We start from the raw sequence: 16,492 nt of genomic DNA, 5'->3' as shown, positions 1-16,492 counted from the left end.
CCCTTAAAAACACCCTTAAAAACCCATATTCCACAATCTACGAAGTAACAGGTCTAATTTTAACATAATTTTGTTTGATTTTATTGGGTTTTTTTTTCCTTTCACCTCACAGAACAGTTGTGCCCTACAAATTGCAATTCTCATTTAAAGCTTACAAAACAAGCCTAAAGAATGAACTCTCCTTCAGCCCTAAATACTCAGCATTAAGTGGATCACTGCCAAGCTGCTTCATTTGGGGAAGGAAGAGAAGCAATTTTATTTATTCTAATCCTTGTTGACAAAACTCAGTGCTCCAGGTATGAAGTAATATTTTTTCCCCTGCTAGTGTTCATTTAATCTAGCTAAACAACAAGCAAGAGCACTTCCAAACATTGATTTCACTAAAGAAATCAATTTCTTTACCTCTTTAGGAGCTAATTTTAACTTGAGTTTTTAAGTTTTTGGAGCAGTTAAGACCTGGACAGAAATTCCTCCAGCTCTGGAAAGATGTATTGCTTCAAAGCTGTATCTGAAACTTATTTTCCTTTCTATTAAAACAGTAACATCTGAGTGATTTTTTTTAAATTGTTTTCCCACTTGACACAACTGGATTTTATTGGAATGACTTCTGAAGAAGGATAAACTTTAAGAGCAATGGAACAATGGTTTTTTGGGGAAACACTGATACCCTGAATACACTTTTATGTCTAAAACTTTTACACAGGATACAAACCTTTTCCATCCTCTTCTGGGCTGCGAACCACAGCCCTGAGAGTGTGAAAATATCCACTCATTTCTTTGTATTTGTAATGCAGCCTCATGCAAGAGAACTTGGGTTTGCCAAAGAGAGTAGGCTCAGGCCCTGAGAGAGAAACCAGATTAGAAATCTTTAACCAAACACTGAAAGAGATACTGCAGTCTGTACCTAAAGGGATGAAAATGCTGACAGTCTTTTTTCAGCCTAAAAGGCTTCATGTTTTCATTAGAGCGGGACAGACAGTTTAAATGAAAGATTTGCACACTAGCTAAACAATCAATAACTTACAAAAAGCAATTAGATTCTGTGTGTCTATTACACTCCAGCCTGATTGTTTATTACAGATCACCCTTTCAAACAGAAGGAAAAAAAACATTTTACACTTTTTACATCCTGTAGGTTTTTTAGGGAATGCTCCTGCAAGGATTAAAGGGAAAGCTAATATATTTTTATCAAGATGACATAATTTAAGTTTCAAGATTTAGATCAAGTACTTCAACTCTTCAGTGCACTGCATCATTTACAGCATTAAAGGAGGTGTAGGTGTAGATGTAGATGTTTCACTCCGTTCTGTGCCTCAGGATACAGCTCTCCACAATACACAAGTGAGGGAGAACTCTCCCCTGAACTCTTAGAAATTGCACAGACACAGTGAAAGTTACAGTCAGGGGATGATGACATCACTGTGTATTGTGTAATGCAGGATTAAACTCCATCAGGGGGCCACACACTCCCTTCTCTCCAACTGGATCACCTTTCTCATGATCCAAAGACATCACATCTTCAATGCTTCCAGCAGAAAATGCTGAATTTAGCCTGCAGATATTACATTCTATAGCAAATAACTTAAATCAGCATAACCAGGTGCTTTTGTAATAGTATGTTAGTTATCAGACCTTGAGAAAGAAGTTTTACAAAGCTCTGAAACAGATCTAAAGTATGATTCCAAGCCAGCTGCTGTGTTTGGATCAAAGGAAGAGAGCACTGAATGCACAAACCCATGACTCATTGCAGAAGTTGATCAAATTGTTACTGCCATTTGATAAATAATGAAATCTGTTTGGATGACTCTGCGGTTCTTTCAGTTTGAAAGAGGGAAAACTTGAGAACCCTTCTGGTGATCAAAGCTTCCATCTGCAGCAGTAGGAAGAGCCTGGCATCTGTTATCAGCCACAAGGGCCATTTCTAGGTGGGCTGCCCAGGGTATGTGCCACACTTCAAGGACTGCTGCTTCAGTGCAGTTGCAGGATGCTTTGGTAAGTGATCAAGCCATCGTTAAGAGCACTCAAAAAAAGACACAGAGTAACTGTTTTCTTACCTATCTCTATTTTTTCCAGAGCTTCAAGACTTAACCTTTGGTACTGATTCACTTTGTCGATTTCATCATCATAACTAGAAGAAAATAACAGAATTTAGTGCTTCCTGCTAATCTAAATCAAAGCTACCAAAATAAACTACACACAGTAAGGGAAAGTGGTAACTTACTAAGCCACATAGTAGGCAGAATTTGAAAGTAAAAGCAGCACATCCACATCCCTGTGAGTGGCATCGATGAGACTGAAGGGAAGAAAAATAAATACAGGGTAGAAGGTTTTATCTGCAGAGCTGTAACCCATGCCCAGTGTGTTCTGGGGACAGTCTTTTACAGCTGACCACAAGTTACAAGAAGCTTCCATCATGGTGTGTTATCAAATGGATCCATGTAAGCAACACTCTCTCTCAAACCTGAAGTTAGCTCAAATATATCACCAGAAGGTCCAAAAATAAATAGCCCACAAGCTATTAAAAATGCTACCAGAGAAATGGAAAAATACCTCAGTGAGGGTGATGAGTCTGTGCCCTGAACAGCTGTTGTAACAACTTGTGCTGGTTTTAGCTGCTGACATTTAACCTGCAGGAGATCTAACCACTATTTTTCTCTTACAGGCTACTGAACTCTGACCTTGATAAGGAGTGAAGTTCAGAGTTTATGCCCATTACTTTCCATGAACAGAAATCTAGACTGACCTACTGCTGACTCATTCCCCAGGGATTCAATCTGATCAGTCAAGGTACACTTTCCCTATAAAGCAGTAAGGAACAGCTCCTCAAGCACTCCCTTCTAACCCTCCTTAGTTCTCCTCATGGTACCTGCCACATTTTGGCAATATTAACCAAATGCATCCATTTCCAGATGACATCTCAAAGGTAATTTCAGCATGCACCATTTTTACAGCACTTAGGAAAAAGCACACATTCCGAGGACCTTTTCTTTTATAATTTTAAGTATTCAAACCCTTCAAGCATTCTTATCCTTCTACAGAGCTGTCCACTTGTTTTCTGTTCACACATCAGCTATCAAAACCTTTTAACATGAGGAGTAATTAACAGAGGTGTCAGAGCAGCAGCTGATCAATTTTAACTTTGCTCAACAAACCTGGGATCACAGTCAATGAGTGCCCAACCTCCATGGAATTTTTCATCATCTGGCAAGAGCAGTTTCATGTAGCTCTGCAGCAGCTGGCTGATCAATTCCTGGTGACTCCTCAGGCTCTCCTTGTGCAGGGCTTCGTGCTCCTTCTCTTTTGTAAATATGGAGTACAGGTCCTCTGTCACAGGGATACCCTGCATCAAATCTAAAAAAATCCATAAAATACCAAACAAGAATGAAACAGTTAAAAGTGATAGATGGCAACAGTTTTGTAAATTCCTTCCAAATGTTGCATTTTAATGATGCTCTTGGTGGTCTTTCTGAATGGAATGTTGCCTGAAAATGAAAGCTCAGTAGGTATAACCCTATTTTCAGTGAAAAACAAGAGCTCCTCATCATTTTAAGAGACACTTGCTACATAAATTTAACTTTGTCTTAAAAAAAAGAGATCCTACAAGACATTTAATGCTAAAATGAAGTTGAGGCAAAGTCTCCAATGAGTCCCACTGCATGCCATCACTCTGAATTGAGTGCTGCTTAAATTCCAAAGTGAGTGAGACTCTTCCTTATAGTGTCCAGCACAGACATGAACACTGTACACACTCAAGGTGCTTTTAAGCAGCAGGGAAAAAAAAAAACCAGTCAGAAAGATGCCAATATGATTTAATAATCTTTTCTAAACACCATAGCTCAGCTTGGTTGAAATAGTGCTCTTACCTATGACTGCTTGTCTGTAAGCATCCCTGAAACGATTCAGGTAGTATCTGTTTGCAGAGTTCACTCCATCCTTCATCACCCCTGCCAGCTTCCTTTCACCAGTCCTTGTGAAGTCACCCTGTCACACACAACATGCAAATACCATGCAAATATGAAACTTTGGAGCAGCAGGCTGAGCTCAAAGGATCTGGCACTCTGAAACTCAGAACTGAATAGATGGCAACTCAGGAATTATCTTCAAGTAACTATTTCATATAGAAGTTCAAAATACTGATTTTTTCAAAGAGCATCTTCTGGCATTGTTTGACTCTGCAGAGAATCCTGGTTTTGACAGACTTAAAATTTCAGTAGGAAATTCCAAGAGAAAACAGATCTGGACACATAAGCCAGCTAACACTGAAGCAGGACTTTCAAGACATCAATCACTGTGATGCTTCAATACCTCAAAAAGAAAAAATCCCTTTATTTTTTGGCCTTTAATGTAACAGGAACACTACTGGAACAATAGAAAAGACTGAAGCTTACTAAAAAACCGTTTTCATCTTCTCTGCTTTTGCTACCAAAACAAGACAAGCATAACATACTGAGGGAAAGCAGCACATATCCTTACAACCCCAGAAACAAAAGAAAGTTTCTAGGCCACAGAAGGCTTAGAATTTGAATAAAAAGCTGTTTTGGTAGTTACACTTCATTAGAGGATTCTATTTTCAGAGACACTCTGAACACTGGCATAGAGCAGTTCTAAAAGCCACATCAACTCCTATGAAGAATATTTCAAGTGTGTTTCACTTTCAAATTAAAAGAAGTAACACAGTTAAAATTAATTTGATCCATGAAGTTCAACAGTGAGTAGAGAAATCTTCCAGCAGAAGGCCTGAAAATGTAGATCTAGAAATTGAGGTCTGAGCTTCAGATTTAAAGTTTAATATACTCAATGAAAACAAGCATGTAAGGCTGGTTCTATATTTTTTAAATTATTAGTGGAATCAACTAATCAAAGATCAGTAAAGATACTTAAAGAGAGATTTAAGTGTTAAGCATGTCCACCATAATTATTTTTCTTATGCCAAATGCAAATACTACTAAAATTTGTTCCACCAGCTATACACAGCAAATACTCAAATTCTATGACTTTTCAGAGCAGTAGAAGTACAGAGCAAGGAGCTTTATGCTTAATCTTGGTAGACAGAGTGCATTACAGCTAATTAAGGAAAGTCTTTAGAAAATGTAACTAATTAATATCACCCTACTACCTACATAGCCCGATCTCCAGAACTTTGGAGAATTTAAGTATTGTAACTGCTTAGAAGTACTATAACCATGCTAAAATTTAGATGGATGTAATAATTAATACAGATCTTAAACTCTTAGCTCTGCTTTGTACCCAGACATGAAGGGACCAGAATGCAGGTAAAGAGCAGGGAGCGCTCAGCTCTTCTCCCATTCACACCAAGCGCGACACAAACCATTCTTCTGTTGCAAAGCCTCATCTCTCCAGAACAAAACCACACAGAATATTTGGTGAACTTTTCAATACCCCAGGGTCTTCCAACGCACACGAGCCCTGGAACACAAGACATTCCTGAGGGCAGGTGAGGTTCTCTCCCTTACCTTCAAGGCTGCAGTGCCCGCGTACTGCCGGCTTATGGCATCGCCGTTGTTGGCCCACATGATCTGGTAGATCCTGTTGCATTTCACTGGCAAAGGCTGCTCTGGTGGCATCACACCCAGTTTTTTGAGCTGGAATTTGACATGTGTATTAATTCAATGCCCAAAGTAAAAGTCATTCTCAGTATCAGAGCTTGGTAAAGAAAATGGAAATGCTTGCCAAGCGTTTAATTGTTAGATTTTGTATGATTGGGGAAAGGAAGCCATTGTGCTAATTTGTCAGATTAAATTAATGAATTGGTGATTTACTGCTGAACATTGTATCACTGGAGGCAGCAGTAACATTAATTATGGATGTTAAGTCAATCATCAAAAAAATTAGCTGAAGAAAAACAAGTTACTGTAGATTCTCAAGATACAGGAAATTTTTAAATAGAGAATCCTCCAAAAAAAGTCATCACAGAATTTTAAAATAAACAAGTTAGTTAAGTCTTCCATTGCAAAAGCATACATGACGTCAAGGCTCTGAAAACAAAGAAAAATAACTTCTTCTGTTGGTTTATTAGCAGTGCTTGCACATTTTGGACAGTTACTGTTTCACACTGATACTAAAGTAAGATATCTCCCTCTCAGAACAACCAGCCCTTCAGTTTTCCTGAACCTGAGATAAGCCTGGGGTACAACACCAACATCAGGCTTTGCACACACCCTGAGTGGATAGAGCAGCACACACATAACTGCAATGCAGTCACTAAATGATAGGGATAACTTGGAATAAATCATGGGCAAACTTCAATCTACAAATGAAACCAAACGTTCAAGCACTCTTTGCAAGTTCGATGAAAATTGACACAAAGCTGCTCATTAACTTTGAAAGCCCTATCGAGTTTCCAGATGAGAGAGAGCAGGTCCTGTGGTTCCAAGGAAGAGAAGGGTCAGGTACGTGTAACTCTCAGTCCTTCACTCCATGCCATCGACCCTGCAATGCTCAGGGCATTTCTCAGTCATGAACGGCCTCCCAAGGACTTCAGCTACAATACAACAATGATGCAGCACATCACAAGCTCACACTTCAGCAATGATTACTGAAGCCTTTTCACAACAATCTATTACACTCTTGATTTTGAAAGAATTGCCTTGCAACTCAAGAGTTACCGTGGATAGAAATCCTGTTCTAAAATAATGACTGTGGGATTGCTGATCCCTCCCCTTGTCCTCAGTACTCCTCCTGTGTCAGGAGCTCATAACAGCAGATGACAAAGAGGAACTGCCAGATACAATGGTCAGAACCATTCACTTTTCATCCTAATGAAGGATCCACATCATCCCTTCTCCTTCACTTTAACCACAGTTGGGTTTGCTCATTTGGGGCTGTGACTGGGGCTTTGAAGTTTCAGTTACAGGACATTAAGTCTGCACTTTGTCTGTAGCAGTACAGTGTCAGTGAAGTCTTCACAAGGGAACAGAGTCACCACTGAGCTTTTAGAGCAAAAAAGCAAATGGGGCCAGGGCAAAGAGAAAAACTAAGGGAAAGTACTCTCAGTCTGCTTGGAAATCCTTGCTCTGTACAGGGAGAACTCCACAGCACAACAGTCACAACCATCACAGCTATTCACAACATGAATTAATTATTCTTCTACACACAGAAGGGACAACTAATCTCCCTACTTGCTGCATCACAGTATTTCACTTCAAAGCACCTAAAATAGCATCCAGCTTGTTAGATGTTAGTCCTTTAACATCGTTTCAGTGAAGGACTTGGCGGGGGAAGGTGTCTTGTTTCTGAACTCTGTATTCCTACATCACTTAAACTGAAATAACTAAATCCAAACAAGACAATCCTCTCCCAAGGTGTGGACAGTCAGTCCTTTCTGAAGAAGGACATGAAGCATCACTGTTCTATAATGATTTCAAGTCTCGCATTTGTATGTATTATTCCTCTCAGCTTTGTGGCTCTTCAAGTATTTTGCAAAGATTTGTTAGTAGATGTTAGTTTAGCATTTTTCAAATGCACAGATTTCTCTGTGAACAATAACTAAGGTGTGAGGCACTCAGTACTTGACCCAGCCCCTCAGTGATACGTGCCTGCTGCTCCATGACCACTCTGGCAATAGCAGCCTGCACAACGTTGGTCCGATCCAGGCAGTCCATGCAGTTAACCCGGAAAATTCCTTCCTGCTTACAGATCACTCCAGCTTGGTCAACCCTTTCAACAGGAAGAGAACAAAAGCACACTGAGACACTCAAAATCCAGTGGATTTTATCAGTTTCTATCAACAGTAGAACATTTTACACATGGAGCACTATTAGTGGTTGCACTCACCACCCCAGCCACACCCCACTCTGAACTCCTCTTGTTCCAATTTATCCTCCTCCTCTTTAATCTAGGCTGGATGTCAGACATAAATCCTACTGGGGCCACAAACTTGAGATGCAATCAGATGCTGAATTCAACTCATGCATACATAATACAAGCTTTCAAGAGCAAAGGCATTTAATTTCAAGAACAGAGAAGCCAATAATAATGACAGCAATACAGAACAACAAAGAACAATTGACTGAGGCTGCAGCCACACTTGTTACCCAAAGGTATGAACTTTAATCAGTTCAAACCAAAGGTCACACATGTCTACTTGCTGTGAACAGTAAGGCTGCCATTCTAGGGTTTCTGGGTCAAATAAGAAGTGTTTCACATCAAATGTGAGTGACCCTGAAAGCGTGAAATGCAACAAATCCGGGACAGGAAACAGCACCTGAGAATTTTTGAGTTCACATGGGTTCAACACCAACACTTCAGAACACAAAATCTCTGACAGACAACCTGGACATCGAAAGAGGAATATAAAACACACTGGTTGGGAGAAAATTAAGGCCTCTGAATATCTACTCTTTGTTGGTGTTTTCCTCTACAAATGTTCCCTACTAGTCTAAAAACAGTGAAGTACCTACCAGCACCACTTCATGTCAAGAATAATATCATGAATGGCATCAGTCAGTGTTTGAACATTTTCAAACTTCATTCCTCGGCTGAAACACGGAATTTCAGAAAAGTTAGTTTGAACTAGAGCAGTGGCTTTATTTAATAACTTTATTTTATTTGTAACATTAACGAAGAAAGTTTTGGCTAAATGACAGAGACAAGCATTCCCTCCTGCAATGAGCTTTAAACAGGAGCCAATATTCAGAACTACTCTGCAGTACAGCTCAACACCCAAATCCAAGGCAAGAGGTTAAAAGATCATGAAATTCTCAAGGATTTGCATTTTTTAATGCTGCTTCCATTAGGAAGAATAAGCATGCAGCCATTCAGGCATGTGCAACATTCTGCTCTCATTTTAGTCTCAATAAAAGTTAACTGCTGTAGACTTGGAACTGGGATGGTGAGTCCTGCTTTGTCAGTGACTGTACAGAGAAAACCACCTATAGACACATCACCCCCTCCTCCCCCTACCCTATCAGGTTATTTTTCAGGATTGTTCTCAATTCACTTCTGCTCACAGTGCAGAAACAGTCCTGGTCACTACAGCTGTTCATAGGAGAAAAGTGAACAAAGGAAAATGAAAGCTCCTTCATACAAAAGATTAATTATCAAATCAATCCAGGGCGCCAACAGTCCTACAGAACTCTCAAAGGCCAATACTGTTCTGAGAGGGGTTTCACTTCCCACCACCCCCTCTGACAAAATCTACTAATGCCATACTCAGTCAGTCAGTAATGCTCTCCCAGGCCAGCTGCAATCCCTAGATTAAGTTTGGAAATGAAGATTAAACCAGTTTAGACCCCACACAAATGCAGCCTGCTTGAGGGGAGCAGGAGAAATACATGCCTGTGACAGATGAGATGCTTGGGCACGTGAGCACTGCTCTAGAGCATGGCAGCATCAGAGGGGAGTCATGAAAACAGCAACTACTCACACCAGATTAAGATAAAATCCAGTGTATTTTATATTGAAATAACAGCATCAGGTTCCTGAAAGATCCCATCATGTTTTTATAGGAACAAGGAAGAGAAACAGAACTAGAAAATTAAAAGCCAAATGCTACATATCTTGAAAAAGCAGGTCAGCCACAGCTTTACATTCACGGCATGTTTAAGGAAACTCTTTAAAATGTGTGACAGTCAAGCTTTGCCCAATAAGTGACTGCATATTTAACAGGTCAGGGACACAACATCACAAACAGCAGTGCTTGGTTACCCAAACTTTAAGTTTAATAGTGCTTTAGTTTAAAACTTGTATTCTTTTTAAAGGAATTATTTCTGTTTCATGCAGAAGTAGAAACAACAATGGGTTTTCTCCTCCCTTATACTCGCCCTCCATGCCAATAAAAAAGATGCAAAGTGACATTTTTAAAAAGTTTCTTACCAGTGCTCATGGAAGTCAAATGAAACATAAGTCAGATTTGCATTGTTGTAGAGAAGAACTTGTTTAAGGTAAGCATCTCCAATAATCTTCTCTCTGCCTGTCTGATCCACCAAATTAATAATAACCTGTTCAAAAGTTTAATTATTTAACACTCATCATCTGCTACACAACTGGCTTAGATTTACACCATGCAATAACAAATAGCTCACGAGCTAAAGATTTGTAGCAATCTTGCTGAAGTTACAATCTTTGCTAGATTGTACCTGAAACAAATGAGCTCCAACAGTTCCCTGCCTACACAAATTTTATACAGAGAAACTCTGAATGCACCAGACAGGTACACAGAAATAGGGTTTACACATTTCCATAAGTTATTCCTGAGTTTTACTGTTTACTTACAAGGATATTTGAAAAACCTAAAGTAAAATTCTATTTATGCACCAACCTTCCAATTGTCAACAAGCTTCTAAAAGAACCCACAACACATCACCAAGAAAAACAACCTAAAAACATCAACCTTCATCCCCTGCAGTTTCACGAGATTACTGTTCTGTCATGTAACACTCACCTGCTTTTTGTAATTTTTTAGCTGTTCTTCAAAGTGTGCACGAAAACAGGACACGGTTTCATTTTCACCTGCAAGGAGGAGCAGTGTTAGACAGAAACAGCCTGTTCAGCAGTAAGTCCTGTTTGATGTATTAAATCATGCCCAGATTTGTACTCTAAAAAACCAAGACAGCCTAGCTTAAAGATAATAACACATTGTACAAAATTACTTTAAAAGGCCTTTCTTTAATCTGCTCAGCTTCAACACTGCTGTTACAATCTAGTGTACAGCAAACACATTATTGAATTTTGCTGCATTTCGCCTTTTGTGCAGAGGAGATGGGACAAAAATTTAACTTTTAATAAACCTGCTTCATCCCTCTACACATGCACCACATACCCACATAAACACCTCTTCCAAAAGAAGAGTGGCAAGGGACCCCTGATTTTTAGGTTTTGCACCCAAATACTTACTCTTGTCCAGCCGGGGCCGTGGGTTATATCTGTACCCAACTTGGCTCCAGAAAACAGGCACAGAGCCTCGTGTTTGGATATAGGAAAGGGTGTGATTATGGACATGGATCAGTTGCTCTGTCTCAACATAATTTGCCACATTTCCATTTTTATCAACACCTCTCCGCTTATACCGCATTCCTAGGGGGAATGAGATTGGTCAAGTCATCCTTAAGTATTTGTCTTAAACATTAATAACTTATGATGCTGTTTGTGACCATGCTAACACAAGACAACAGTTCTAGCCCAAATCCGTGATCAATGGCAGAAGTCACTCCTATCCTACTTCATTCCCCAGAAGTTATCTTGACTATATGGATAAAGTTTATTTACTGATATACTATGAGCAGCAGAAAGTAAGCTGATAGGGCAAGGCAGTTTAATGGCACTATAAAGTCACAAATACTTCTGGTCCACCTTAAAAGACACATTTCTGCCTGTTCTGTCACATTTAGCACAAAGTTTTACTTTAGTACTCAATATTTTCCATGAACCTAAAGGCCACTTTTAGTGACAGAGGCTCCACTTCTCACAGAGATCCCACAAGCAGCTCAAAAAGATTTGCATGTTCCACTAAACAGAAGGCTTCCCCTCCTTGTTTTAACCTGTGTAATGAACTCTGCACATTAAGAAAAGATAATGCTCCTCTGACCACAGTTTTATGCCTGCCCAGCTCTGCACTGTCATTAAACAGAGAAGTTTTTGCATACATATCCTTGACTCAAAGGAGAGTACATCATTATTTCAGAAAGGATGCAGGTGATAGCAAAGGATGGGGAAGGAATACGAGAGTGGGAAAAATATTCAAGGTCATGGAAATTCAGTTCCAATTCCTGAAGTAGCACTGAACTAAACTTTTGATCTGAACCATGACAGCACAGAGGGGAAGAGATTAAAAGTAGGGAAGGGAAAGGAATTCAAAATACCTGTAATAGGGACCTTTATAGAGAAATTGTCAGAGCAGCATCACAGCCTTTCATCAGACAGGGAGAAAATTCTACACAGTTTATGCTCTGGACTAGCAATCAGATGAATAAAGTGATATTAACAGTAAGAAGGAATCAATAAGAAATTCTCCCTCTAGAATTCAGTTGCTGTATCTGTGTAACAATTTAGTATTAAAAAAGCAGACTGCAAACTAGATACTGCTCTGGAACCCTCAAGTATTTACTCCAAGTTGTTCTGACAAACCATTTTCCTTGGAACTGAATTAAATACATCCAAGTGAGCAGTGGTACAAAGGCACAGTCCTGTAACAGGGCAAGCTCAACAGGTTTTTTCCTGGGTTTTCTGACATGTTAAAAACCTGACTGTGTAAGAAAGGAGTTGGAGACATTGAACATTGAAGAATATCATCATAAAAATCAGATAGACTGAAAAGCCGAGTTGAACAGGACCTATTAAGCAGTAAAGTGATTCAATCTTTCTGAGATCCTGAGGGCAGGGAATAATTTCTGTTTGCCTTGCTACTCTAAGTCAAAGAAGGTACAAGACCAAAGCATGGTCACATTTCACACCCTGCCCCTAATAAACATCTCCTGGGACACAGGCATGCACACACATGACTTTTCAAGTCACTTTAGCTGCTGTCAAAGCCCTGAAAGACATTAAAAATTTAGCTCCCATCCAAGCCTACCAAAATATATCAGCACAGAGCTATAAGCAAGGTCCTAATCAGAGGGATCTCTGTAAAAATGGAACTTTATCTCAGGAATGTGACCTGCAAGGATGCATCTCTCCTGAGCCGACCTACTCACTTAGCAGCCACCCCAAGTACCAGCTGTGCAGTGTCGTGGGCACTGCAGCCTCTCCTCTCCCTCCTCCCAAGCAGTGCAGGCTGCAGTACAGACTCTGACAGGGGCTGACCATCTGCTGAGCAACTCAGCACTCTCCAGTTTTAGCATCTGCATCCCTCTCCAGGGCTCAGAGAAAACCCCAGTAGCCTGAACTGTGCTTGCCTACCCGCTCTGTGCCGACTCCGGCGGGAGATAAGCGCCACCAGAAACGTTGGGTGAATGTCATCTACACACGATGATTCCTGAGGAGGAGTTTCAGGACTGCTCTTATCATCATCAGAAGATTCACTATAGTTTACTACAAGTTCTTCAATTTGCACAAATCCTTGAATGATGGGGATAATCCAGAAGTCCACTTCAGCATTCTGAAGGTTACAAAAGACAATTACTCTCCTGTTGGTCCGATGTTACCGACAATTATTTCTGCCATTTCTCATGTTACTTTTATAGAAACAGTTGCTTCACATGTTTCCCATGTTTTAATTTTCGCCATATCCTTATTTCTGTAAGAGGTACCAGCATTCTTCCTCCATCAGTCATAGGGCTTTTAAATCAGGAAGAAGAAAGCAAGCAACTTTTTTACCTAGTTCCTGCTTTAAGGCAGTTTTAAAACCTCTGTGTGGACACATACTGTATCACATTTATACAGGAAGGTAGATGTTAGCCTATTTTCAGCAAAACATACCACCAGAAAGCTTCATGGGGGCTAAGTTAGTCCCCCAGACAACTGGTTCAGGGCTCTGCACCCTAAAACACCAATTTCCTAAACAGCATTGAGATCTCAATTCCCCACTAACTGAAAGTTATTCATTTATATTTTGTAACATGAAAAATACAACTCATTAAACTCCTGCATTACACACAACTTTTCACAGAGGGCACAGGTTTACCCTGCTGTGACTCCACAGCCATTTCATTATGGATAATTATCAATGAAAGAGAAGCAGGGCATAAGTTGGTAAGATGTTTGCTGTCATCCCTCAAGAAAATTAGACTTGGCCTAAACTGGCATACAGAAGTTAGCAACTTAGTCCTTGATCTACAAGGTCAATTTAAAGTGATGGAAGATCATACATTGAAGGAAGAGGGGTGGTTTTCTGTTTCTTTATGTGCTCATTAGCCAGGAAAATGTTTTATTTACTCTGAGCAGCTGTTCAGAACAACTTGTTCTACACTGGTTTTACACTGATCAGCTACTCTGCTCAAGGAGAAAAAACACTATTCTCCACTGTGGAGGACCAAAATCTTATCTCAGGGAAACTTTGGAATTCAGAGGTTATTTCTCTTCTGGCTCCTCCTTATTATCAAGTTCAGCTCTGTTCAGGAATAATTTATTTCACATAAGAATACAACTCAAATTTACCTTCAGAAATCAGCACAAACATACCAAGTTATTCTACGTTACTTTATTGTCATAAATTTTTTAATTTAGCTGAAGTTCACTCCTTAGAAATGATCACAGGCTGACTGGAAGGCTGGCTGGGGGAAGAGGGCAGTGCCAGCTGCTCAGCTACAGAAGGCACAGCCCTGATCCTGACCTGTCTGCCAAGCAGGTTTGTAATCAAACTTCTACAAGGCCTTAAGCAAACATTTCAACTAAAGCTAAAGAATGGTTCTCATAATACACATTAGAAATAAGACTCACATCAATGCTGATGAGATCCTCAATCATGTGCTTGTTCCAAAAGAATCTGTCATCCACCTGTTTAAAAGACAAAAGGGCAGTTTTTGCAGGGTTACAAGGAGGGTTTGACAACATCTGTGGGAAGGACACCAGTGTCCATCAGTTTGTTCACCACGGCTGTACGGACAAGTCAGTGCTTTTACTAAAACACTCCAGGTCATGCTGCTGCAGACTTGTGTCTCCTTGCACCTGAGCTGGTGACAGGAGAAGGGGTTGAGCTGCTGTAGAATGTGACCAGCCAGGTTTGGACCATGCCCATTACTGGGCAGCTCATCTCCCAGGTGCAAGAAGCAAACACAAAGCACTCACTTTTCGCCACAGGGGCAAGTTGGTTTTCTCACAGGCGCTCTGCCTCTGCACAGAATTTGTCAGGTCATAGCTCAGGCTGTAGTAAAAGGAGTCTGAATCCATGAACATTTTGAACAACTCCTCCAATAATCTCTTCTCCAGTCTCTCTTTCTCTTTGCTTTCTCTAATCTGAAAGGAAAAAAAAATGGCTTTCTTATGTCTCTCTCTGTGAGTGAAAAAGACTCCAGTCATATCTTCCATTTCTAACCTTGCAGAACAAGCATTTTCCCAGTGATGAGCAGGACCTTAAAATTCCCAGCAGAGATAAACACAAGAGACAGCAGCCTCAGAAATATAATTCTAATTTTAATACCTAATTTTTTGACTTCCTAATCTAAGCCACTATTGTGTTAAAAGCAGTTAGATGAGATTGTATGGTGTTCTCTGAGGAAACCGGCACCAAATTTTGAGTCCAATTCTACATCGTAAGAGATACTTAGACAAAGCAACTTCTAGAAGTTTAGAACTTCACTAGACGCTAATCCTGGTAGAAAAGAACTCTATTAGCAATTATGCCAAAAATTATGTCATTACAAAATGAAAAACCACAGAAGAGCCACAGCTAAAAAATTTAAAAAATCAAAGTGGGCAGCAGGACAGTAGTTCCACATTCTGCAGTTTTTCACTGGGGTTTTTTTTTAAAGTCTTTGTATTCATCCATCACAGCCTTTGAACTGTAAACTAAACATTTTGGGAAATAAAACCAAGTAGAAAACTTTACCTTCTTTTTATTTGGAGCAGACACATTAGATTTAATTTGAGTAAGAGTCTTCAGCAGAAATTTTGTGTCATCTGGGGACTGTGTAATCTTCTCTGGCTTGTTTATCCCAAAATGGTGCTTTTTACAAAGCTAAAATAATGACATTGAATTAAAGCCAACATTTAAATACTCTTTAAAAAGTTCAAAGAAAACTGAAATTCTACAAAAGCAAGATTTTGATGTCCAGAAACCTAGGGGAGACACTGAAATAGAGGGGAAACATGCAGGTTTCCATCTACAGCCTGATTGTCACCATTTTTTGTAAAAGGCATTTCCTCCTGTGGTTGTGAGAATCTCTGCCTCAATTTGACATCACCTGAGTGCCCAGACCCACCTCAACTTCCCACCCAAATTACATTACCACTATCCATTTCTATTTTTGCTCCTTTATCCATTCTCTTCTGGGAAAAAAAAATTTGCAACATCTGAAGTAAGGATTTCCCTTCAAGCCAAGCTATAGAATTAAGATTCCAAAATGGGATGAAAGCCAAAGGATTCATTAAAAAAAATATATACTTTCTCCAGGTTCAGTACATCTTGTTCTTGTGTGGTATTATTCTCAGTGATCTTTATGAAATTTAGGTATTATTTTGTTGCAATTTCCCTCCCTAGCAGAACCTGTGATTTCTGTTTAAAAAATACTTTTAATCAAAAAAAAGTATTTAAAAAAAGCACAAAATATTCAAGATGTCTGCTTATACCAGGAAAAAAAGATAAGAGGCATTTAACTTTTATTTCACTGAAGCAGGAGGGGGACACTCAGAGTTCCTTGAGGACAGCCATACCTCCAATTCCAGATCCTGAGGTTCTGTCTCAGAAAGTGGAATCACCGCAATCTTTGTTATTTTGCAAACCTCATGATCTCCTGGAAGTTTGCCAATCAATGCTTTCTGACGAATTAAAAGGAGCCACCATGGTAAATCTGGGAAAAAAGAGATCAGTAGATGCTTTTATTTGTCTTGCCAGGCATTTATTTTGATTAGTGTGCCAGAAACCATTTGACTGGAAGAA

General features: G+C 39.7%; 1 protein-coding gene across 1 annotated transcript in view; it reads right to left on the bottom strand.

Moving 5' to 3' along the window:
• INPP5F (inositol polyphosphate-5-phosphatase F) overlaps window positions 1-16,492 on the bottom strand; it is a 40,096-nt gene that overhangs the window by 3,473 nt on the left and 20,131 nt on the right. Inside the window, exons 3-18 of the mRNA XM_069020149.1 lie at window positions 16,267-16,403; window positions 15,443-15,571; window positions 14,683-14,850; window positions 14,335-14,391; window positions 12,856-13,054; window positions 10,855-11,034; window positions 10,403-10,470; window positions 9,835-9,959; window positions 8,421-8,498; window positions 7,557-7,677; window positions 5,475-5,603; window positions 3,864-3,981; window positions 3,153-3,351; window positions 2,222-2,293; window positions 2,055-2,128; window positions 713-841 (exon numbers count right to left, since the gene is read on the bottom strand). Of these exons, the coding sequence (XP_068876250.1) occupies window positions 713-841; window positions 2,055-2,128; window positions 2,222-2,293; window positions 3,153-3,351; window positions 3,864-3,981; window positions 5,475-5,603; window positions 7,557-7,677; window positions 8,421-8,498; window positions 9,835-9,959; window positions 10,403-10,470; window positions 10,855-11,034; window positions 12,856-13,054; window positions 14,335-14,391; window positions 14,683-14,850; window positions 15,443-15,571; window positions 16,267-16,403 (1,983 nt within the window). The remainder of the gene's footprint in view (window positions 1-712; window positions 842-2,054; window positions 2,129-2,221; window positions 2,294-3,152; window positions 3,352-3,863; window positions 3,982-5,474; window positions 5,604-7,556; window positions 7,678-8,420; window positions 8,499-9,834; window positions 9,960-10,402; window positions 10,471-10,854; window positions 11,035-12,855; window positions 13,055-14,334; window positions 14,392-14,682; window positions 14,851-15,442; window positions 15,572-16,266; window positions 16,404-16,492) is intronic.

Source organism: Aphelocoma coerulescens, chromosome 6 (genome assembly GCF_041296385.1).
Source record: "Aphelocoma coerulescens isolate FSJ_1873_10779 chromosome 6, UR_Acoe_1.0, whole genome shotgun sequence".
NCBI classification, from domain to species: domain Eukaryota; kingdom Metazoa; phylum Chordata; class Aves; order Passeriformes; family Corvidae; genus Aphelocoma; species Aphelocoma coerulescens.
The sequence above is the reverse complement of the archived record's forward strand: the minus strand, read 5'-3'. Positions and strand labels throughout refer to the sequence as shown.